The sequence below is a fragment of the Miscanthus floridulus genome, chromosome 15, assembly GCF_019320115.1.
Source record: "Miscanthus floridulus cultivar M001 chromosome 15, ASM1932011v1, whole genome shotgun sequence".
Lineage (NCBI taxonomy): Eukaryota > Viridiplantae > Streptophyta > Magnoliopsida > Poales > Poaceae > Miscanthus > Miscanthus floridulus.
The window spans coordinates 38,386,101-38,402,904 of record NC_089594.1 but is presented as its reverse complement, the minus strand read 5'-3'; the positions used below and the strand labels follow the sequence as shown (position 1 = coordinate 38,402,904).

The 16,804-nt window shown below is 44.5% G+C and overlaps 2 protein-coding genes and 1 pseudogene across 11 annotated transcripts; 2 read left to right on the top strand and 1 right to left on the bottom strand.

Annotated features, from left to right (window-relative positions):
- The first annotated feature begins 2,390 nt into the window (after positions 1-2,390).
- On the top strand, positions 2,391-11,336 carry LOC136508049 (uncharacterized; annotated as a pseudogene).
- On the top strand, positions 5,196-8,693 carry LOC136509388 (uncharacterized). The gene is made up of 5 exons (XM_066504203.1): positions 5,196-6,161; positions 6,268-7,835; positions 7,918-7,930; positions 8,408-8,465; positions 8,548-8,693. The coding sequence occupies exons 1-5, from the start codon at positions 5,388-5,390 to the stop codon at positions 8,691-8,693; spliced, it is 2,559 nt and encodes an 852-aa protein (XP_066360300.1). The 5' UTR covers positions 5,196-5,387.
- A 2,108-nt stretch (positions 11,337-13,444) lies between the features above and the next one.
- Positions 13,445-16,262, bottom strand: LOC136508246 (uncharacterized). 10 transcript variants are annotated; one of them, XM_066502891.1, is made up of 5 exons: positions 15,467-16,247; positions 14,442-15,092; positions 14,279-14,310; positions 13,964-14,065; positions 13,445-13,874 (listed from the first exon to the last, which is right to left on the bottom strand). In XM_066502891.1, exons 1-2 carry the CDS (start codon positions 16,031-16,033, stop codon positions 14,484-14,486), a joined length of 1,176 nt encoding a protein of 391 aa, XP_066358988.1. In that variant the 5' UTR covers positions 16,034-16,247; the 3' UTR covers positions 13,445-13,874; positions 13,964-14,065; positions 14,279-14,310; positions 14,442-14,483. The 10 variants fall into 10 exon arrangements, 8 of the variants coding, with proteins under 8 accessions (XP_066358988.1, XP_066358989.1, XP_066358991.1 ...); XM_066502892.1 differs by having other exon boundaries at positions 13,964-14,061; XM_066502894.1 differs by having other exon boundaries at positions 13,964-15,092; positions 15,467-15,838; positions 15,968-16,249.
- Positions 16,263-16,804: the final 542 nt, after the last annotated feature.

The window sequence follows — 16,804 nt, the reverse complement described above, 5'->3', positions numbered from 1 at the left end:
TGGAATCCTATTTAAGTTCAGGATGGGTTAAATGCTTAGCCATGCTTAGTGCGGTAGAAGTCAGGTGATTTCCTGTCACCTGCGAGATTTAGGATGAGGTGGATCACGGTTGGCTATATTTGCTATCGTGAAAAAGAACTATGTGAATAATGAATTAAGACCGGGTGGGGTCTTGTGTAGGTTTGGACATAGTGACTCCGTCTGAGTCGTTTAAGGACCGATACGCTGTACATCCTCATGTCATGTTGAACGCAGCCTAACACTTAGCTAGCCAGATAAGTCGTTCCGACCGCGAAGCCTAGTAGCTCGACTCAGGCCAGGGACGTAAGCAGTGGCGTGCATTCTGGAGGTAGTAAGGATGTGCGGAGAGCCATTGGCATAAGTCCAAGGCGGGTTAGAGTCCCGAACAACCTTGGCAGAGTGGTTCTCTGAGAATGTCGATCTATTCAGACTCGCGACTCCTGAATCGTACCAAAGGTGACTTGTTTGCGACCCTGACGGGGGAAGCAGGGTTTGTGTTTAGGAATACCCCTCCAGCTGGATAGGAATCGATTCGAAACGCCGTCCCTCCCGGATAGTGAGAACTTGACTGAGAAGCGGTAACGTAGATTCAATTAATTTAACGATATGGTTAAATGGATGATGATGATAAGGTTGCCACAATGAATACCTGATATGGTTATTAATGTTTGCACCCTACTAAAATGATTGCTTAGTATAGGTGCTAATATAGATGATAGGTTAATGGCTAAAAAGTCACTGCTAGCTCAGGTTAAGAGTTGATCATTATTACTTATGCTTTTCTGTAAAAAGAAAGTGTCAGCCAGCTCCACTACATTAAGCTATGCATAATCCTTGGTGTCATTTGTTTGGTTTTCGACGGGTAAGTCTAGCTGGGTACATTCACGTACTCAGGGTTTATTCCCTCTTGTTGCAGATGACCTTCTATATCAGGGATTCTGTAAGTACTGTCTTCACCCGGCGGGTGATGAAGACTAGATCATGGGTAGGATCTCTGTTCTCTTATTTGAATGCTTTTGCGGGCCGTGATCAGCAAACCAGTATGTGTATTTAAACTCGGGTGTGTGAGTTTAAACTATTTGCTTCCGCATGTTTTACAAGACTTATTTTGTAATAACAATGACTCTGTGATGATGTAATTTATTTGCGAACGTCTGCGAAATGTTGTAACGTACGATATGTTATGTTGAATTACTGTGATCTTGGTTGTATACAAGTTGGTTTGAAATCCTTCGAGATTTCGGTTGACTACCGGGTTTATATGGGCTCAAGTTCGGGAATTTAATCGTTTCGGCGATTGTTTTTGTACTTGTGCTCTTATAAATTGGTCGGTTCTGTGACATGCGGTACGACGACAGATACACTCCTCTCCTTGAGAGGGCTAGACTTGACATTGTATCATTCCAGGTTCGCCGTGGGTTGCCTACCTTCAACCCCGCGGCGATCTCAGCTCTAGTCGACAAGTACCATAATTATGAACAGATTCACTTTCATTTATATTTTCGGTTCTTGATGTGCATATAACCGTAGTACTTCTTTCTTGTTTTGTAGATGGAGTCTGGAGACTCACAGCTTCCACCTACCTTGCGGTGAGATGACCGTTACTCTTCAGGACACGCAGAAGTTCCTGGATGTTCGTATAAGTGGCCGCCCAGTTATCGGCCACTGCACTGCTGCTGGTTGGAGAGGTAGAGTGGAGGTCTTCCTTGGAAGAGAGCTTCCTCCAGAGACACTGGGTACCCGCTCCTCTGGAGTACTCATTAGTTGGCTGAGGCAGAACTTTGGTCAGTGTCCTGATCATGCAGACGAGCAGACAGTTACCTACTACTACAGGGCATGGATCATGCACCTTTTTGCTGTGTTCTGTTCCCCGACAGGACGGGAGACACCACGTCATGGATGTACATGCCCTGTCTTACTGACTGGCACATGGCAGGGGGCTATAGCTGGGGTTCCGTAGTGCTGGGGTACTTGTACACGCAACTTTGCGAGGTGTGCTGCCGGAGTTCGTCGAACTCTTCATCAGGAGGATGTGTTTACCTGCTTCAGCTTTGGATGTGGTCTCGTCTACCGGTCCGTCGGCCCAAAGTTCTTGATCCTCGTCCCTAGTTCAAGGTGCATGGCCTTCGACGTCGGCCGACGTATGCCTACCTTTGGGACCAGGTTAAGGGTCCCTTCGCCCGGAGTAAACGCGCCTACATCGAGTTCGCGAACGAGCTCGACGCACTCACGCCAGGGCCGGAGAGTTAACTGCATTTCACATACTAATTTGTTTTTACGATGTAAGCACTACTTGACTAAAAAATCAAATGCAAGTTAGTTGGGAGCCGTAGGACGACGAACAGTATGAGCACATTGGGTTCAGCATCATGTGCAAGATGGACGAAGACATGTACCTGATGCGGTGCCCGTTGATCTGTTTCTATGCGGTTGAGTTCCACCTGCCACACCGGGTTGCACGCCAATTTGGGTTGAGGCAGGAATGGCCCGTGGAGCCGTTCTCGAGGTCGATAGACTTGCACAAGTAAGTGTCTTTGAACTTTTTTATACTTTAATGAATATTATGACGTGCACACATGCCAAGTTCTGAATACAGTAAATGAGATCACTGTTGCACTTTGGCTTGACAGTAGCTTGTGCCATGCCATCAGTGTAAGTAATAATAACCGTCCTCCTGCCGTGATGATGTACGAGTACGCTGCTCCAGCAGCTATAGACAGTAGTAGTCACATGCATGCAAAACGTATGTATAGTATATTTTAATTATTATATATAAATGGTCCTATCCTATTGATCATTGACCTCATTCCTGTCTACTACCTCCGGGTTCCGGCTGAGCAGAGCATGTAGCAGCACAGCCATTTCTGCATCATGGCCTGCCATAACTAAACAACAGGGCAGCTATAGTGTCTTAAGATGTTTTTGTCTTTTTTCTGTACTTATGGATTTGAGGGTCACTTTCAACTAGTTATAGTGTCTGCTCTCCAATTTTGTTATGATATCCTGTTGAAGCCTATAAGTTTGCAATTTCATTTATGTAAACTTACAGGATCGATCGTCGGAAACAAAAGAAGGAGACGGACTTTGAGACCTTGCACCGTGACTACATCGAACATTGGGAAACTTTCATGAGGACTTGTATGAGAATGACCAGCCCCAGATGAACGAGAACTTCAGAGCGTACCTATCTTGGTACAGACGGGCAACAAGGACCAAGCTGAAGGTGCAATGGACCCAAACAAACTATGCCGACATTGAGTCATCCGACGATGAACAAACGTCTTACGACCTTGCGACGAGGACCGGGACACAAGTGGAGCTTGCACCGATCCTAGACCGAGTGGTAATGTCAATTATAACCCCATCATTTAAATACCATTGCAACTCAATGGCATGCATAATGATGCACATACTAAGATTTATATGTTACATCCATCACTTTACATAAACAAGAAACATCAAATCCATATCACAAGTAAATTTATTTTGTATTTACACTAAGATGAACCAACTTTAGTTTGATGTTGCCTTGACCACGCTTTCATAGATCAAGGGCTATAAATTCATCATTTTTGTAACCTGACTGCACATAATAGATGTATGGCAGAATCAAGCACATGCAGATCTGTTTGAGATCATGAGGAGCCATTGAACAATTTTAAAATAACATGTAGGTCCATTCAAATGCAAGCCACTGTAGATATTGACGAGGAGGCTAATGGGCAGTTGAGTAAGAATGAAAATCTGGGTAGTTGAAATTACTAGTTCAAAATGCAAACTGAATTTGATAACTGAAATTTGAAGGTTTTAAGCGCTGTAGTTGCGGCGGGCTACGACGGAGCTGTAGTAGCGGCGGGCTACGACGTTCGATGTGAGTACAGCCCAACCCCTATCACTGCTCCTTCGACGAGTATCAGCAGCCTTTTACTCATTTTTGTTCCGTCCTTCCGCCGCTAACGCCCTCCTTGACACACCCTGCGTAGCAGCTTGCTGGTTCCCTTAGCATTCGTGCAGCTTAGTCTACCTGCACCTTGAATTCATGCGGCACATGCACCACAAACCACTTTGCTGCACACGACCACTATGAGGTGAAGCAACTCCAACTACATGAGCTCAGCGTGGGTTGGTGGTCCTTTTGCAGCTGGTGTGTTGGTGTGCCCAAGCTCAACACATCGCTGAAAGCTTGATCCCGCACCTGAGGTTCCATCCAAGCTGCCCACCGTGCAGCTGTATCTGCGGAGAACATGGCTTGAGCTCACCGGAAATCTATTTGGTTTCCACACCTGGAGCTTGGACAGCAGAGAGGGCAAATACAGGGAGAGGATGTGCTCATTTGAGAAAGGTAATAATGGTGAGAAATCCACAGAAGATGGACTAGAAAGGAAGGAGTGCTAAAATAGCAAACCGAACTTAGGGGGTGGTATGTTAGAAAAAGGGTTCATGGGGAGTGACTCAGGCAATTTTTTCAACATTTTAACTCTGGTTTGACCAACACTTACAAGTGCTGAAGGGCTTCTTTACTAATGAAAGCGTGGTCAAGGCAACATCAAACTAATCACCATCTGACATCCTTACAAATTCACTGCTGAGGAGAACTGGAAAACCTAATATGCATTGAATCACACTAAAACAACTAACCTTAAAACAACTGTCACCATGCAGGCTGTTTGTTTTAAGGGTTTTTTGAAAAGGTGCCATTACAATTCTTGAAGATTGTAAATATACCATTACAATTCGTCTAATCGCAAGCGTGCCATTAAAATTTTGCGATACTTTGAAATATACCATCGTATACGCCCGACGAACACTTGGGCCCGCTTGCAGGCATCCGTGGCATATGGTCGACCGTATCCGTTTGTCGCCCGTCTTCATCTAAACGGCGCGGTGAACGCCACCGTCTCCACCTCTCTCTCACTCGCACTTTCCCTGTCTCTCTCCCCGAGCAAGAACCCTAGGCTGTGGTGGCGGCGGCGATTTCGGCGGTGGTGACGGCGACGATCCCGACAGCGGCGCAGCAGGCCAAGGAGACGGCGCAAGGGGGCCAGTCGAAGGAAAGCAATGGAGTAGCGTGCGCGTCAATGGCGGACGCGTCCCCGCGCGGGTCGCCGATGGTGGACGGCGACGAAAGGTACTTTTTCTCTCCTTGCTGAGCACAGAGATGAGTAGATTAGGCCTCGATTTATGCATTGTCGCTGGAGAAGTGCACATTTTGATGTGATTTGGTTGATGCTAGGGTTCCACTATTTTCTCTAGAGATTAAAGTGGAAGCATTCTGTACGATAGACTCTTTGGGTAGGAAAGCTTACACAAAGGGCTCTGTGATTAAGTGGGATGTGGAGATAGGCTCGTTTTCATTTGAGTTACTAATGACCAGCTTGCGCAATGCTGTCAAATGGTCTCGTACTCAGTGCCCAACTGCTTGGTACTATGACAAAAGGGTGTGTGAAGATGTCAGACTAGAAAACCAGTTCCAGATGAATGACATATTTGAGATGTATAAGGACCAGATGCGTTGCCAGATTGTTGTAGGAGTGTTTGATCAATCTGTTGCCTCTGTTGATCAGTTTGATGCATTAGAACCTTTATGTGTGATTCCTCCAGACATTGGCAATGCAATCCCTACTGACAGTAATGTTAACCAGCCATCATCTAAGGCAGATGATGCACCAAAGGTTCCCATGGAGGCTGAAGTTGAGCCTGAACTTGAGCCTGACAGGGAGCCCGATATGTTTGATAATGATGAAGAGTATGTGGGTTATGATGATGAGGGAATGTATATGCCAATACCACCAACACAGCCACATAGCAGTTCACAACCTCATAGTAATTCACCTCCACATGTTTCTCATGATGCTGTTAATGATGATGCTCATGCTTTTCCTACTGAGACAGAGGTCAATGATGCAGACCCTGAAGAGATCCATGTGATCCATGACCCAGAGCACCCCAAGATTGAGAAGGGGGAGTTATTTCCTGATATTGTTTCATTTAGGAAAGCTATCAGGCATTACGCTGTGACTAAAGGCTTTGAGTTAGCTGGTATCAAAACAGACCCAACAAGGTATATTGCAAGGTGCAAGGCTGAGCGATGTCCTTGGCGCATACATGCATCTAGGCTACATGATAAAAAGACAATACAGGTAACTGACCATGCACTAGTTCATTTGTGCATTTTTATTTGCTTGACCTGACTTGTTTTCTATGTACATTTCTATTTGCTTGACCTGACTTGTTTTCTATGTGCAGATCAAAGTACTTCCATCAGATCACGACTGTCCAACTACAAAACTGGTAGTAGGAAAGATGGCATCACAAGATTGGTGTGCAGACAGGTTGGGAGATTGGCTCAAGAAAAATCCAACAAAACGTGCAAAGGATTGCAAGGAGAAGTTGGAAGATGATTATGGCATCAAGCTGAAGTATTCAAAGGCTTGGTCAGGTATGAAGTTAGCAATAGATCAAATCCATGGTAGATATGAGGAAAGTTTTCAGTTGCTATTCAATTGGGCTGCTCAGATTGAACATGTCTCTCCTGGTAGCCTAATAGAGATAGAGCTTGATAAGATTGGTAAAAAGCAAAGATTTAGGAGAATGTTTGTTGCTCTTAAGCCTTGTGTGGATGGTTTTCTGGCTGGATGCAGACCATTTGTGGGTATAGATGCATCTAGTCTGCATGGTAAGTACAGAGGTCAGCTAGCTTCAGCAACCAGTGTAGATGGACATAACTGGTTGTATCATATAGCTTATGGCATTTTTGACTCAAAAACTGAAGATAACTGGAAGTGGTTCTTGCAACAACTTTCCAGAGCAATTGGTGATGTACCAAATCTTGTAATTTGTTCAGATGCATGCAAAGGCCTAGAGAAAGCAGTGGGTGCAGTGTTTCCAAATGCTGAGAATAGGGAATGCATGAGACATTTGTACCAAAACTTTTTGAAGCACTATTCTGGTGATGTAATCACAGACCACCTATATCCTGCTGCTAGAAGCTACACTGAAGGCCTATTCAAGTTCCACATGCACAAGATAGCTGAGTTTGCTCCTCAAAGTATAGAGTATCTTCAGACTCACCACAGCAGGATATGGTATAGGTGTGGGTTCTCAGAAAACAACAAGTGTGATTATTTGACCAACAATGTGTCAGAAAGCTTCAATGCACAGGTGAAGCACCTCAAAGGTTTATTTGTACATGAGCTGGTAGATAGAATTAGAGAGCTAATAATGGAGAAGAGATATTTGAGGAAGAAGATTGCTAGGCAGTGGGAGGATGGAATCCTACCAGGTGTGATAAAGGATCTTAACCTGATCAGCAATCATCTCAAAGTGGTCAAGGTCAAAGTCAGTGACGATGACATTGCTGAAGTGACTCTCTTGGATGACTGGAACAATCAGAAGAGGCACACTGTGGACCTACAGAACCGTAATTGTTCTTGCAGGGAATGGCAGGTGACTGGAAAGCCCTACAAGCATGCTTTGGCCTGGATACTTTCAAACAGAGGGATAAGGATTCAGGATTATGTACACGACTACTATTCTGTTGCTAGATTTAAGGCAGCCTACCAAGACAGGGTTGAGCCTATCCCAGACAGGTCACAGTGGCCTATTATCGACCTTGGCTTCAAAGTGTACCCTTCATTACTGGGCAGAGGTGCAGGCAGACCAAGGGTTGTCAGAATTAGAGGGAGTTTGGAGAAGAGGGCCACTCAAAAGAAGGTCAGGTGCAAGAGATGTGGTGGTTTTGGGCACTTTGCCAAGACCTGCAAGTTCCCAGAACTAGGGGAGGATGGAGAAATAGGACAAGGGTCTTCAAAAAGGTATTCAAACTACTTGTGTGTTGCCATTTTGCTCCAAATTATCTTTTCCTATTACCAATCTACTCCTGTGATTCCACTGCAGGAAGAGGACAACTGTTGTCGCTGGACCTTCCTAGGTGAAGAAGAAGAAGACTCAGAAGAAGACTAATCCTAAGAAGAAGAAGAAGACACCTATCAAAAAAAAGCTACAGAAGGCAACAGCTGCACCACCACCAACTGTTGTTAGCAGCATCAGGCAGCTGGTCTTTGTTGCTCCACAAGCAAGTGGTACTAAGTAGCCACAATCTGCAATGCTTGATGGATAGCATGGGACATCTTTTGTGAACTCTATAGCCATCTTATGATCATTCTGTAATGATTATGAACTACTAATATGTAATGTGGCACTTCTGTTGCTTAGCTAGTAAACTCTACTATGTATTGAGGCATTTGAACTTGCCAACTTGCCAGCTAGTAAACTTCTGTTATGTGGCTGTGGTCTGTGTGCTTTGAACTATTGTATTTTCTGGCTTCCTCAAATTGCTCTTTTCTGCGTTGTGCTGTTTGAATTTACTGATTTAAATGTTCTAAAGGACGGCAACACCCTTTATAATGAGCTGGAAGTTGTGGAGGGTATGAAACTTGACAGAGGTTACATCTCTCCGTACTTCATGTCTGTGCTGTCAAAGCTCCTGGTTTTGTCAAGTTTCTGTGTTTGGTACCATTTCTGTAGTTCTAATTGGAACGGTGTTCAGGTCTGTGCTGTCAAAGCTCCTGGTTTTTCTTGATGGAGCTGGAGACAAGAAGTCTATTGAAGAGAGGGCAGATCAGGTTCATGCAATATTACTCTTATTGTGTGCTTACTTAAATTCACAATAGAAAACAATGTTGCTAGCCCTTGTTCTCCTCATCCAAAATCAAGACAAGATGCTGCTGGAATTCTTACATAATTTCATAAAAAACATAGCACAATGCTGATCAATTTCATTACAGTCACTTCATCATCTGGGCAACAACTACACCTACCAGTACACCAACAAGGACACCTACTACAACAGATACATCTAACACAATCTGCATTTTCTTATTACCCATGTCCTGTGTTGCATTACTAACTGGACTAGGAACAACAGAATGCATGTCTCCAATTTGCGCTTTCAGTTTCCAAATGTCTTGAACAACAATGTCCAGTGTTTGCCTCATCTCACGGAGCTGTTGCTTGAAATCACCAATACCATCCCCAACTTGATGACGAAGGGGCAACTGGACCTGCATCTGCTGCTCCTTTTGTTGATTCAGAAACCAGGCCTCGTACTGCTCCTCCGAACGGATCCAGCCACAAGTTGTTGGATCACCCTGCGCACCCTAAATCAGTCAAATAGAAACCAAACAATGAAGATTCAAGGGTATTAACACAACAAAGCCTACCTTTATGTTGTTCGGGCACTTGACAAATGGGACATCCTTCGAGCGCTCTTGCTTGCTCACGATTCTGATTAGAGGAACATGGCATTCGGGACAGTCCAGTAGGGGGTACTGCATCCTTCGAGTGCCAGCAGCGGTGGAGCTCGAGCTCATCCTTGTCTGCGGTCGAGTCGCCCCCTTGCGCCGTCGCCTTGGCCTGCTACGTCGCCGTCGGGTGGTCGCTGCTGCCGCCGCCGAAGTCGCTGCCGGGAGATAAGCCTAGGGTTCTTGCTCGGGGAGAGAGACAGGGAAAGTGCGAGTGAGAGAGAGGTGGAGACGGTGGCGTTCACCGCGCCGTTTAGATGAAGACGGGCGACAAACGGATACGGTCGACCATATGCCACGGATGCCTGCAAGCGGGCCCAAGTGTTCGTCGGGCGTATACGATGGTATATTTCAAAGTATCGCAAAATTTTAATGGCACGCTTGCGATTAGACGAATTGTAATGGTATATTTACAATCTTCAAGAATTGTAATGGCACCTTTTCAAAAAACCCTTGTTTTAAAGGTGGGTTAATTTATGGAAGCTTGATAATAGACTGTGCCCTTTTTTGAATGTAATATTGTAGAACAGCTTATGTGAAATGTATGGATAATGGTTGCAAATGCTGATATAGAATAGAACTTACTTTTTCAAATTATCATATACAAATTAAGGGGAACATGCCACAACGGTGGTAATTATCACGGAACCTGCATAGTTATGCAGGATAGAATGTGTGTGTGTGTGTATATATATATATATATATATATATATACACGCTTATTAGTTCTTAACACAGGTACATACAACGTTACAGGACAGAAAATATGGAATGTGTTTAGGAAGATTGGTGTCCTTTTAAGAAATGTTGACATCAGTTTAGTTGGTGCTGTGTAGCTGCAAATGAACTTGTCACTTATGACATCTAACAAGATGTCTGCAGCAAATGAGAAAACATTAAGTTCCTCTAGAAATGTAGCTGGTAGACAAGCCTCTTCTAATCTATGGGATGTTAGACTGCCATGGTTTTGAGCCCGTTACTTTCATGGTGGCCATAGAATGAAAGTTGAGTGGATGAAAGCATGGAGCTGATTGGATAAAACAGCTTAGTATGTTCAATCCATTATTTCCGGTAATCAAGGGAGAAAGATATTTGTGAAATTAACTGTGAAAATGGATGAAAGCATGGAGTTGATTAGAATATTTCCTGGGTTACAAGGAACTCGTTACTTGAAATCTAATGCATATATTTCAGTTTTCAATTTTAGTTACTAATTTTAGTTTTCTTATAATTATGAAGTTTTCAAAATTTCAGCAACCTTCTAATTTCAGTTATCGAATTTAGTTTGCATTTTGAACTAGTAATTTCAATATCAAAATTTCAGTAAGATTCTAATTTTAGATTTTAAGCGCATTAATATTTGTTTTTTTGTAGGGCAACGCGCCGAAGCAATCTGTGATTGAGATCGAACGATTTTCAAGGACAGGCGTGGACGAGCACACACTAAACAGCTTTCTTGGAGTAAGTCGACACTAGCCCTCTTGTTGTTTTATACTAAGTAAGTTGTTTGATCTAGTGGTTTTCTACTTAATATCTCACTGCTCAAGCATGACATGTAGCATAACAGAGGTAGTATGATGATGATATGGCATTCATTTGAATAATAACTTATCTGTATGCACTCAACAACTTACTAATTGCATCTTTGCATGACAGAGGCTAGCACGTAGGCTTCGGCGTGATGCAGCTCGTTGTGGTTGTGGTACTAGCACTGCGATGGACGTACACGGGCCACACGCACGATAATGGAACACACCTGTAGGCCTCGATACTTCTTCTCACGGAGGTACTAGCGCTGTGACTGTGGACACTTTCCAAGGCCACGGAGACAAGGACGACGAGGAGGCCAAGGAGCGTGGTTATGATGAGCTTGACGAGTCTCAGCTCCAGGACGCTCCTTCGACTAAGCCTACGCAGGTTGTAGGAACGAGACGACACCATCCGCCTTGCACGTACATTCCAGGCACCGGCGCTCTTGGCCACAAGGGTAAGGGTAAGACTAGAAGGCAGTGATAATGACTTGTAGGTTAAGACTGGTACCAACTTAGATTCGATGCCATAACTATTTGGGCTATATGAAATTTGCTTATTTTGCATGTGTGGAGATTTGGAAAGTATGTAGTTACTTTTCTATAACTATTTAGGACTGTATGGACATTGTGGACTATTTGGACTATGCAGGGCATGTTATGTTGATTGTGATGTTCGATGTGGTTGTATTGTGCTCTTTGGACGATTAAATGTTTGGATTATATAATGATGTCTCTGTTTGTAATCGTGGATGCTCCTGAAACAAAGGAAACTTTTACAAAATTTTTCCGTGAATCATTAATTATACTACACTGCTAAAAAGGCTCAAATGTAGTACACAGATTAAATGTAAATTCATTAGAACGTGTATAGTCCAATCGTATCGTACAGACGCTTTGCAGATGAATCTAGGCTTTTCAGTAACAGTGAACGAATCTAGGTTTTCCAGACAATGAAAATAGACTTTTCAGTTACAATGACGAGTAGTGCGATGACAGCAGAGATTTATCACTTCACTTACATAGTACACCTATAGCATCTAGGCTTTTCAGTAACAGCGAATGAATCTAGGCTTTTCAGACAATGAAAATAGACTTTTCAGTTACAAGGACGAGGAGTACGATGATAACAGCGATTTATCACTTTACTTATATAGTACACCTATAGGATGGTGTCTCTAGGGGTCGATCGACTCCTGGGGTTGCCCGCCCCCCTACAGGCTCGTCTTGGGCCCAACCTTGACAAGGCGCTTCTTACCGTCTCCAACGTCCGTGGCATGTGTATTCTGGAAGAATAGTACACCTATAGGAATGACGGTTTGCTCAAGATAGGAAGGCAGGCAAGGAAGCACAACTCCACTCTATCTCCACCATCCATCTTATTACTGTTTGATCCAAGGGCTGAGGTGAAAAGGCACACGGATCGCTGACATGGCACATTGAGAGACCTCTATTCCTCCTCTCAACCTATAGATAACCCCTCACTCCCTCTCATTCACACTCACAACAAGGAAGAAAAGCACTCCTCAGTATTTTCTTTTGTTGCGGTACCAATGTCTGGAGGGTCGTCCAGAGGGAGAGAAAAAGGGAAGGAAACTACCATTATGTGGGAGGGTTCTCTTGGTCCCGATTTCTTTGAGGAAGCTCTTTATGAGAGGTTCCAGTTGAGAGCAAAAGTGATTTCACCACAGAGGCACCACTAAGAGAATACGATAAACGGAAAGAAGAGTGGCCAAAATGCATGTATGGTGAGGACTGCCTAGTGCAGATGTTCACCGAGGAAATAGATAGAGGTCGTCGTTTTTTCAAATGCTCGCGAGCATGGATAATTACTATTACTATTTGTTTCTTCAATATGTTCCTCTTCTATACAACTTACATAACATACTTATTGCAGTCTTCCTTGGCTGAAGAAAACTGTGGGTTCACTAGGTGGGTTGATCCTCGACCTATTTATCCGCATGCGGAGTACATCTACTACCTACAAGACCGTATCTTCGATCTAGAAAGGGAAGTTAACAGCGTTTACAAGGACGACGAACAGGAAGACGACAATAATGGTGCCAATTCATAGGAGGCATTCTACAATGATCCATATTGCACCTACCCTAATCACAAGAACAAGGGACCTCCGCTGCCACCCCCGCCGCCACCACCACCAACAATGAGAGGATACTGTGGAGAAGGTGCAGCACAATTTACTATGTGGCCATACTACTAGGACAAACCAATCTTTTTAACGGGCCACATCCATGCGTTTGTTTTTTTGGTTTTAATCACCTAAGGCGTGTTAGGGTTAGTCGAAGGAAATATGTACTCTTGTTTGGCACATGTTCTCACATGTCATTTCATATGCTTGTTGTTTGCTTCAATTACCTAAGGCATGTTAGATTTAGTCCAGGACCTCTGTACCCTAGTTTGTTGCATGTTATCACATACTATTTCATGTGTTGTGTATGTTGAATTAGGTAATCCACTACTTCGTTACGTTTTATTTGCACTATGTGAGCTCGTTTCACTACCTATGCAATATTAAACTCAATATTATGACAACAAATAATAAAACCAACAACACTATGAAAGATCCAATAATAGAGCACATTAATCAATATAACAACATTTAAAAGTACATGGTGACAAACTAAAAGTGCATTACATGACAACACAATGCAAAGTCCAAGATTAGACAACATTGTTCATGAATATACAATAGAACTAGCAAGTTATGAAGACTACTGAGTGCAACGAGACCACTTTCACTTCCTCTAGGCATCGGGATTCTCCTCATTCGCTCGGAGCGCACGCTCAAGCTTCCTCTCTCTCTCTCCTCCCTGTGCGAAGCAACACATCTCCTTTCCTCCTCTTCCTTGTGCTCCTTTTCTAGAGCCTGCTCTCTGCGTCTCTTCTCCATCATCTTCTTGTCGTCTGCCTCCCACCGTAATAGTTTCTACATCCACTCCTTGTCTTCTGACTTGATCTTAGTGTCGATCCACTGCTCAAAATCACAGAGCGGTGGAGGGGTCTGCAACAAATGTAATTGTTACAAAATAAATAAATCATGCAAGACTTCATTTGACACAAAATAAATATTAAATAACATTAATTTCTCACCATCTTGTTAATGCGGCGCTGACGAAGTGTAGGCTCAAACGCAAAATTGGCACACATCCAATACCTCTGCCTATACGTGTCCTCTTCATCGGACTTGGCTACCTTGCAAGGATCGCCATAAAAGCACATGGGCATTAGAACACCACTAGGCAGAGGCAATGGATCGAAGGCATTTTCGATCATCCGGCCATAACTACAACTGAACCAAATTTGTTCTAAGAACTGAAAGTAATGAACATTAAACCCTAAACCTAGGGTTTTTTTATTTGTTGCAAATAAATAAAAATATAATATAACACGATGATAAGAGATTACCTTGGCTTACTAGCTTTACCATGCCTTGGCATCTTACCGTTATATAATACAAAAAAAAATAAAAAATCACTTCAAACATTAGGTAATAACGTATCTAGGATTGCAAAATAGACGTAATATATACCAAATCAATGCATAAAAATGATAAAGGGAGAGATGATACCTTGCTCGCGAAGATGTATGGATCAAATCCAAGTATCCAATGTCAAATTCGTCGATTCAAGAGATTAGACGGGTTAGGGAGAGGAAGAAACCGAGAGGGAGGAGAAAGAAATGAGAGCAGCCTCGGTAAGGGAAACTTAGCCATGGGTTTTGAATGCATGCTCGGCGCCAGAATACATGGCTCCGAGGTCGCCGCCAAGATCTGTGGCGCCGAGCTCGATGTCAAGATTGGCGCCGAGCTCGGCGCTATGTATTCTGGTGCCGAAGTACCGGCCACGTCAACGCCATCTAGGATGCCCTGCTGTGCACGGCTAGACACCTCGGAGCCAAGATTTATAACGGGAAGATGTGTTACCTCGACGCTATGAGTCCTGGCGCTGACTCCCATGATCCAGTAAATTTTCTTAAAAAAGATCAAATTATAAAAAATTAGATCCCTCTGCCTTGCCAGGTCCACTCGGGAGCTTCGACCCGTCATTGACCAGCGCCTCCCGCCGCTGCGCCCTGGTCGGGACTGGCCTCGGCTGCCCGGCGTCGCCAGCCCCCACGCCCTGGCCAGGACCAGCCCTAGCGCCGGCCTCAATGCTGCCCACGGCCACGCCCTGGCCAGGTTCGGCCTCAACGCCAAATGTCGATGGATCACCCGTTCCTGCTGGAACAAATGCGTATTTTCATGTTCAGCGATAAAAAAAAAGTGTTTCTGATGATGACATTCTATTTCTATTCAACACAATATTGAGTGTATGACAAATGGTAATATCCAAGGTTAGAAAACCGTGCCCAATCCTGAAGTGATGGAAATATTGGCGGGTCCAAATTGAAGAAAAAAAAGAAACATCGAATCACAATAGCAATATGCTGTAAGATTTTTTTTTGACAACAACTCAAATATATATTATTAACAAAGCAGCCAAATTACAAAACAACCTTCGAGAGAAGGTTGGACCACATCAATACCCCGGTGGGGCATCGGACACGTACACCTCCACGCGTTACACGAGGACCGTAGTCGGAAGGCGCGTGTACCGGAGCCGAAGAATCGCCGTTGTCGACGCCGGAGAAGAGCGGAACGCCGGCGAGGGGCACCAGAGGCGTCACGGACGCATGGTCCCAGATGGACTGACCGCGCTGAGCGTCGGTAAAGCAGGGGCAGGGAAGACCTTGATGTCGAACTTCTCCAGCGGATCTCTGATGAATCTTGAACGGCCGATGGAGTATACAGAGTAGGCTCCCCTCGGAAGCCACGGTGGAGGCAAAACCGCCGGACCAGCGAAGAAAACGACTACCACGGCTTGATGCAGTTGAAGAAATTTGGCACCGGGCTGCAAAACCAAAGAAGCCAGCTCCGTTCCCCATCTCCAAACGAGAGATGAGAAACAGATCCTCCAACCGTAGGGGCTGAAACGATTTCCAATCCCTCAAATCGGCCGTCGGAGGGGCCAAAACCGAGGAAGGGAGAACCAGATCGACACCAACAGCAAGAGGAGGAAACATCCATAGGCTGAGGAGAGAGATTATTGGACTAACCTCGCCGCCGCTGACGAGAACGACGAGGTGAAGACGGCGGAGGTCGAAGACCCGCCGGACACCCATCTGGGCCTCACTCACTCGGAGACTACTCGAAGCTGCTAGATCTACTGCTACGCAATAGATAATACGTAGACGACGGGGGCCGGCCCGCCTCCCCTCGGCACCGGCGCAAGCGCCTGTGGGAGAAGGGAAGGGGGGCGGAGGAGCTCTTCTGCTGTTTCTCGCCTTTCGGTCGAAGCCTCTCGTGGGGCAATATGTTGTAAGATTGCATCAACCCTTAAATTGTCCCTCAGCCCTTTTCTTTATTATGTATATTAGATTTTTTATGGAAAAAAACCCCTGCTTTTATAGAAAGCAATTGATCCACAAATTACAAAAAAACAAAACAAAACAGATGGGCTCCATCAGCACAAGAACAGGCGCACAGCAAATCTCAAACCTAGCCAAGCCAGGTGAGCAACATCCCTGTTTGTTTGGCCGTGGCGTGTCGTAAACGATCGTAAATTTCCAGCCAGAACAGTATTTTTCTGTCACACAAACCAGCCAGCAGTACTTCTTCATGAATCAGCAACGATATGAACCAGCCAACCGAACAGGCTGGCTCCACTACTAAGGTGAACCAAGAAGATCACAGAATGCTCTCAACTTCCATATTCTCAGTTCGCCTCCAGAAGTGCTTCAACCATCTCTTCATTCTTTGAATCTTGTCGCCCAAGAATTTGGCTATGCCATTTCTGTAGGAAGGAAAAGATTTTATAGACGGTTTCACTAGAGGACTGTGGGATATATATCATGGTTTCACAATAACGATTCTATTTTCATCACATCTCCCCC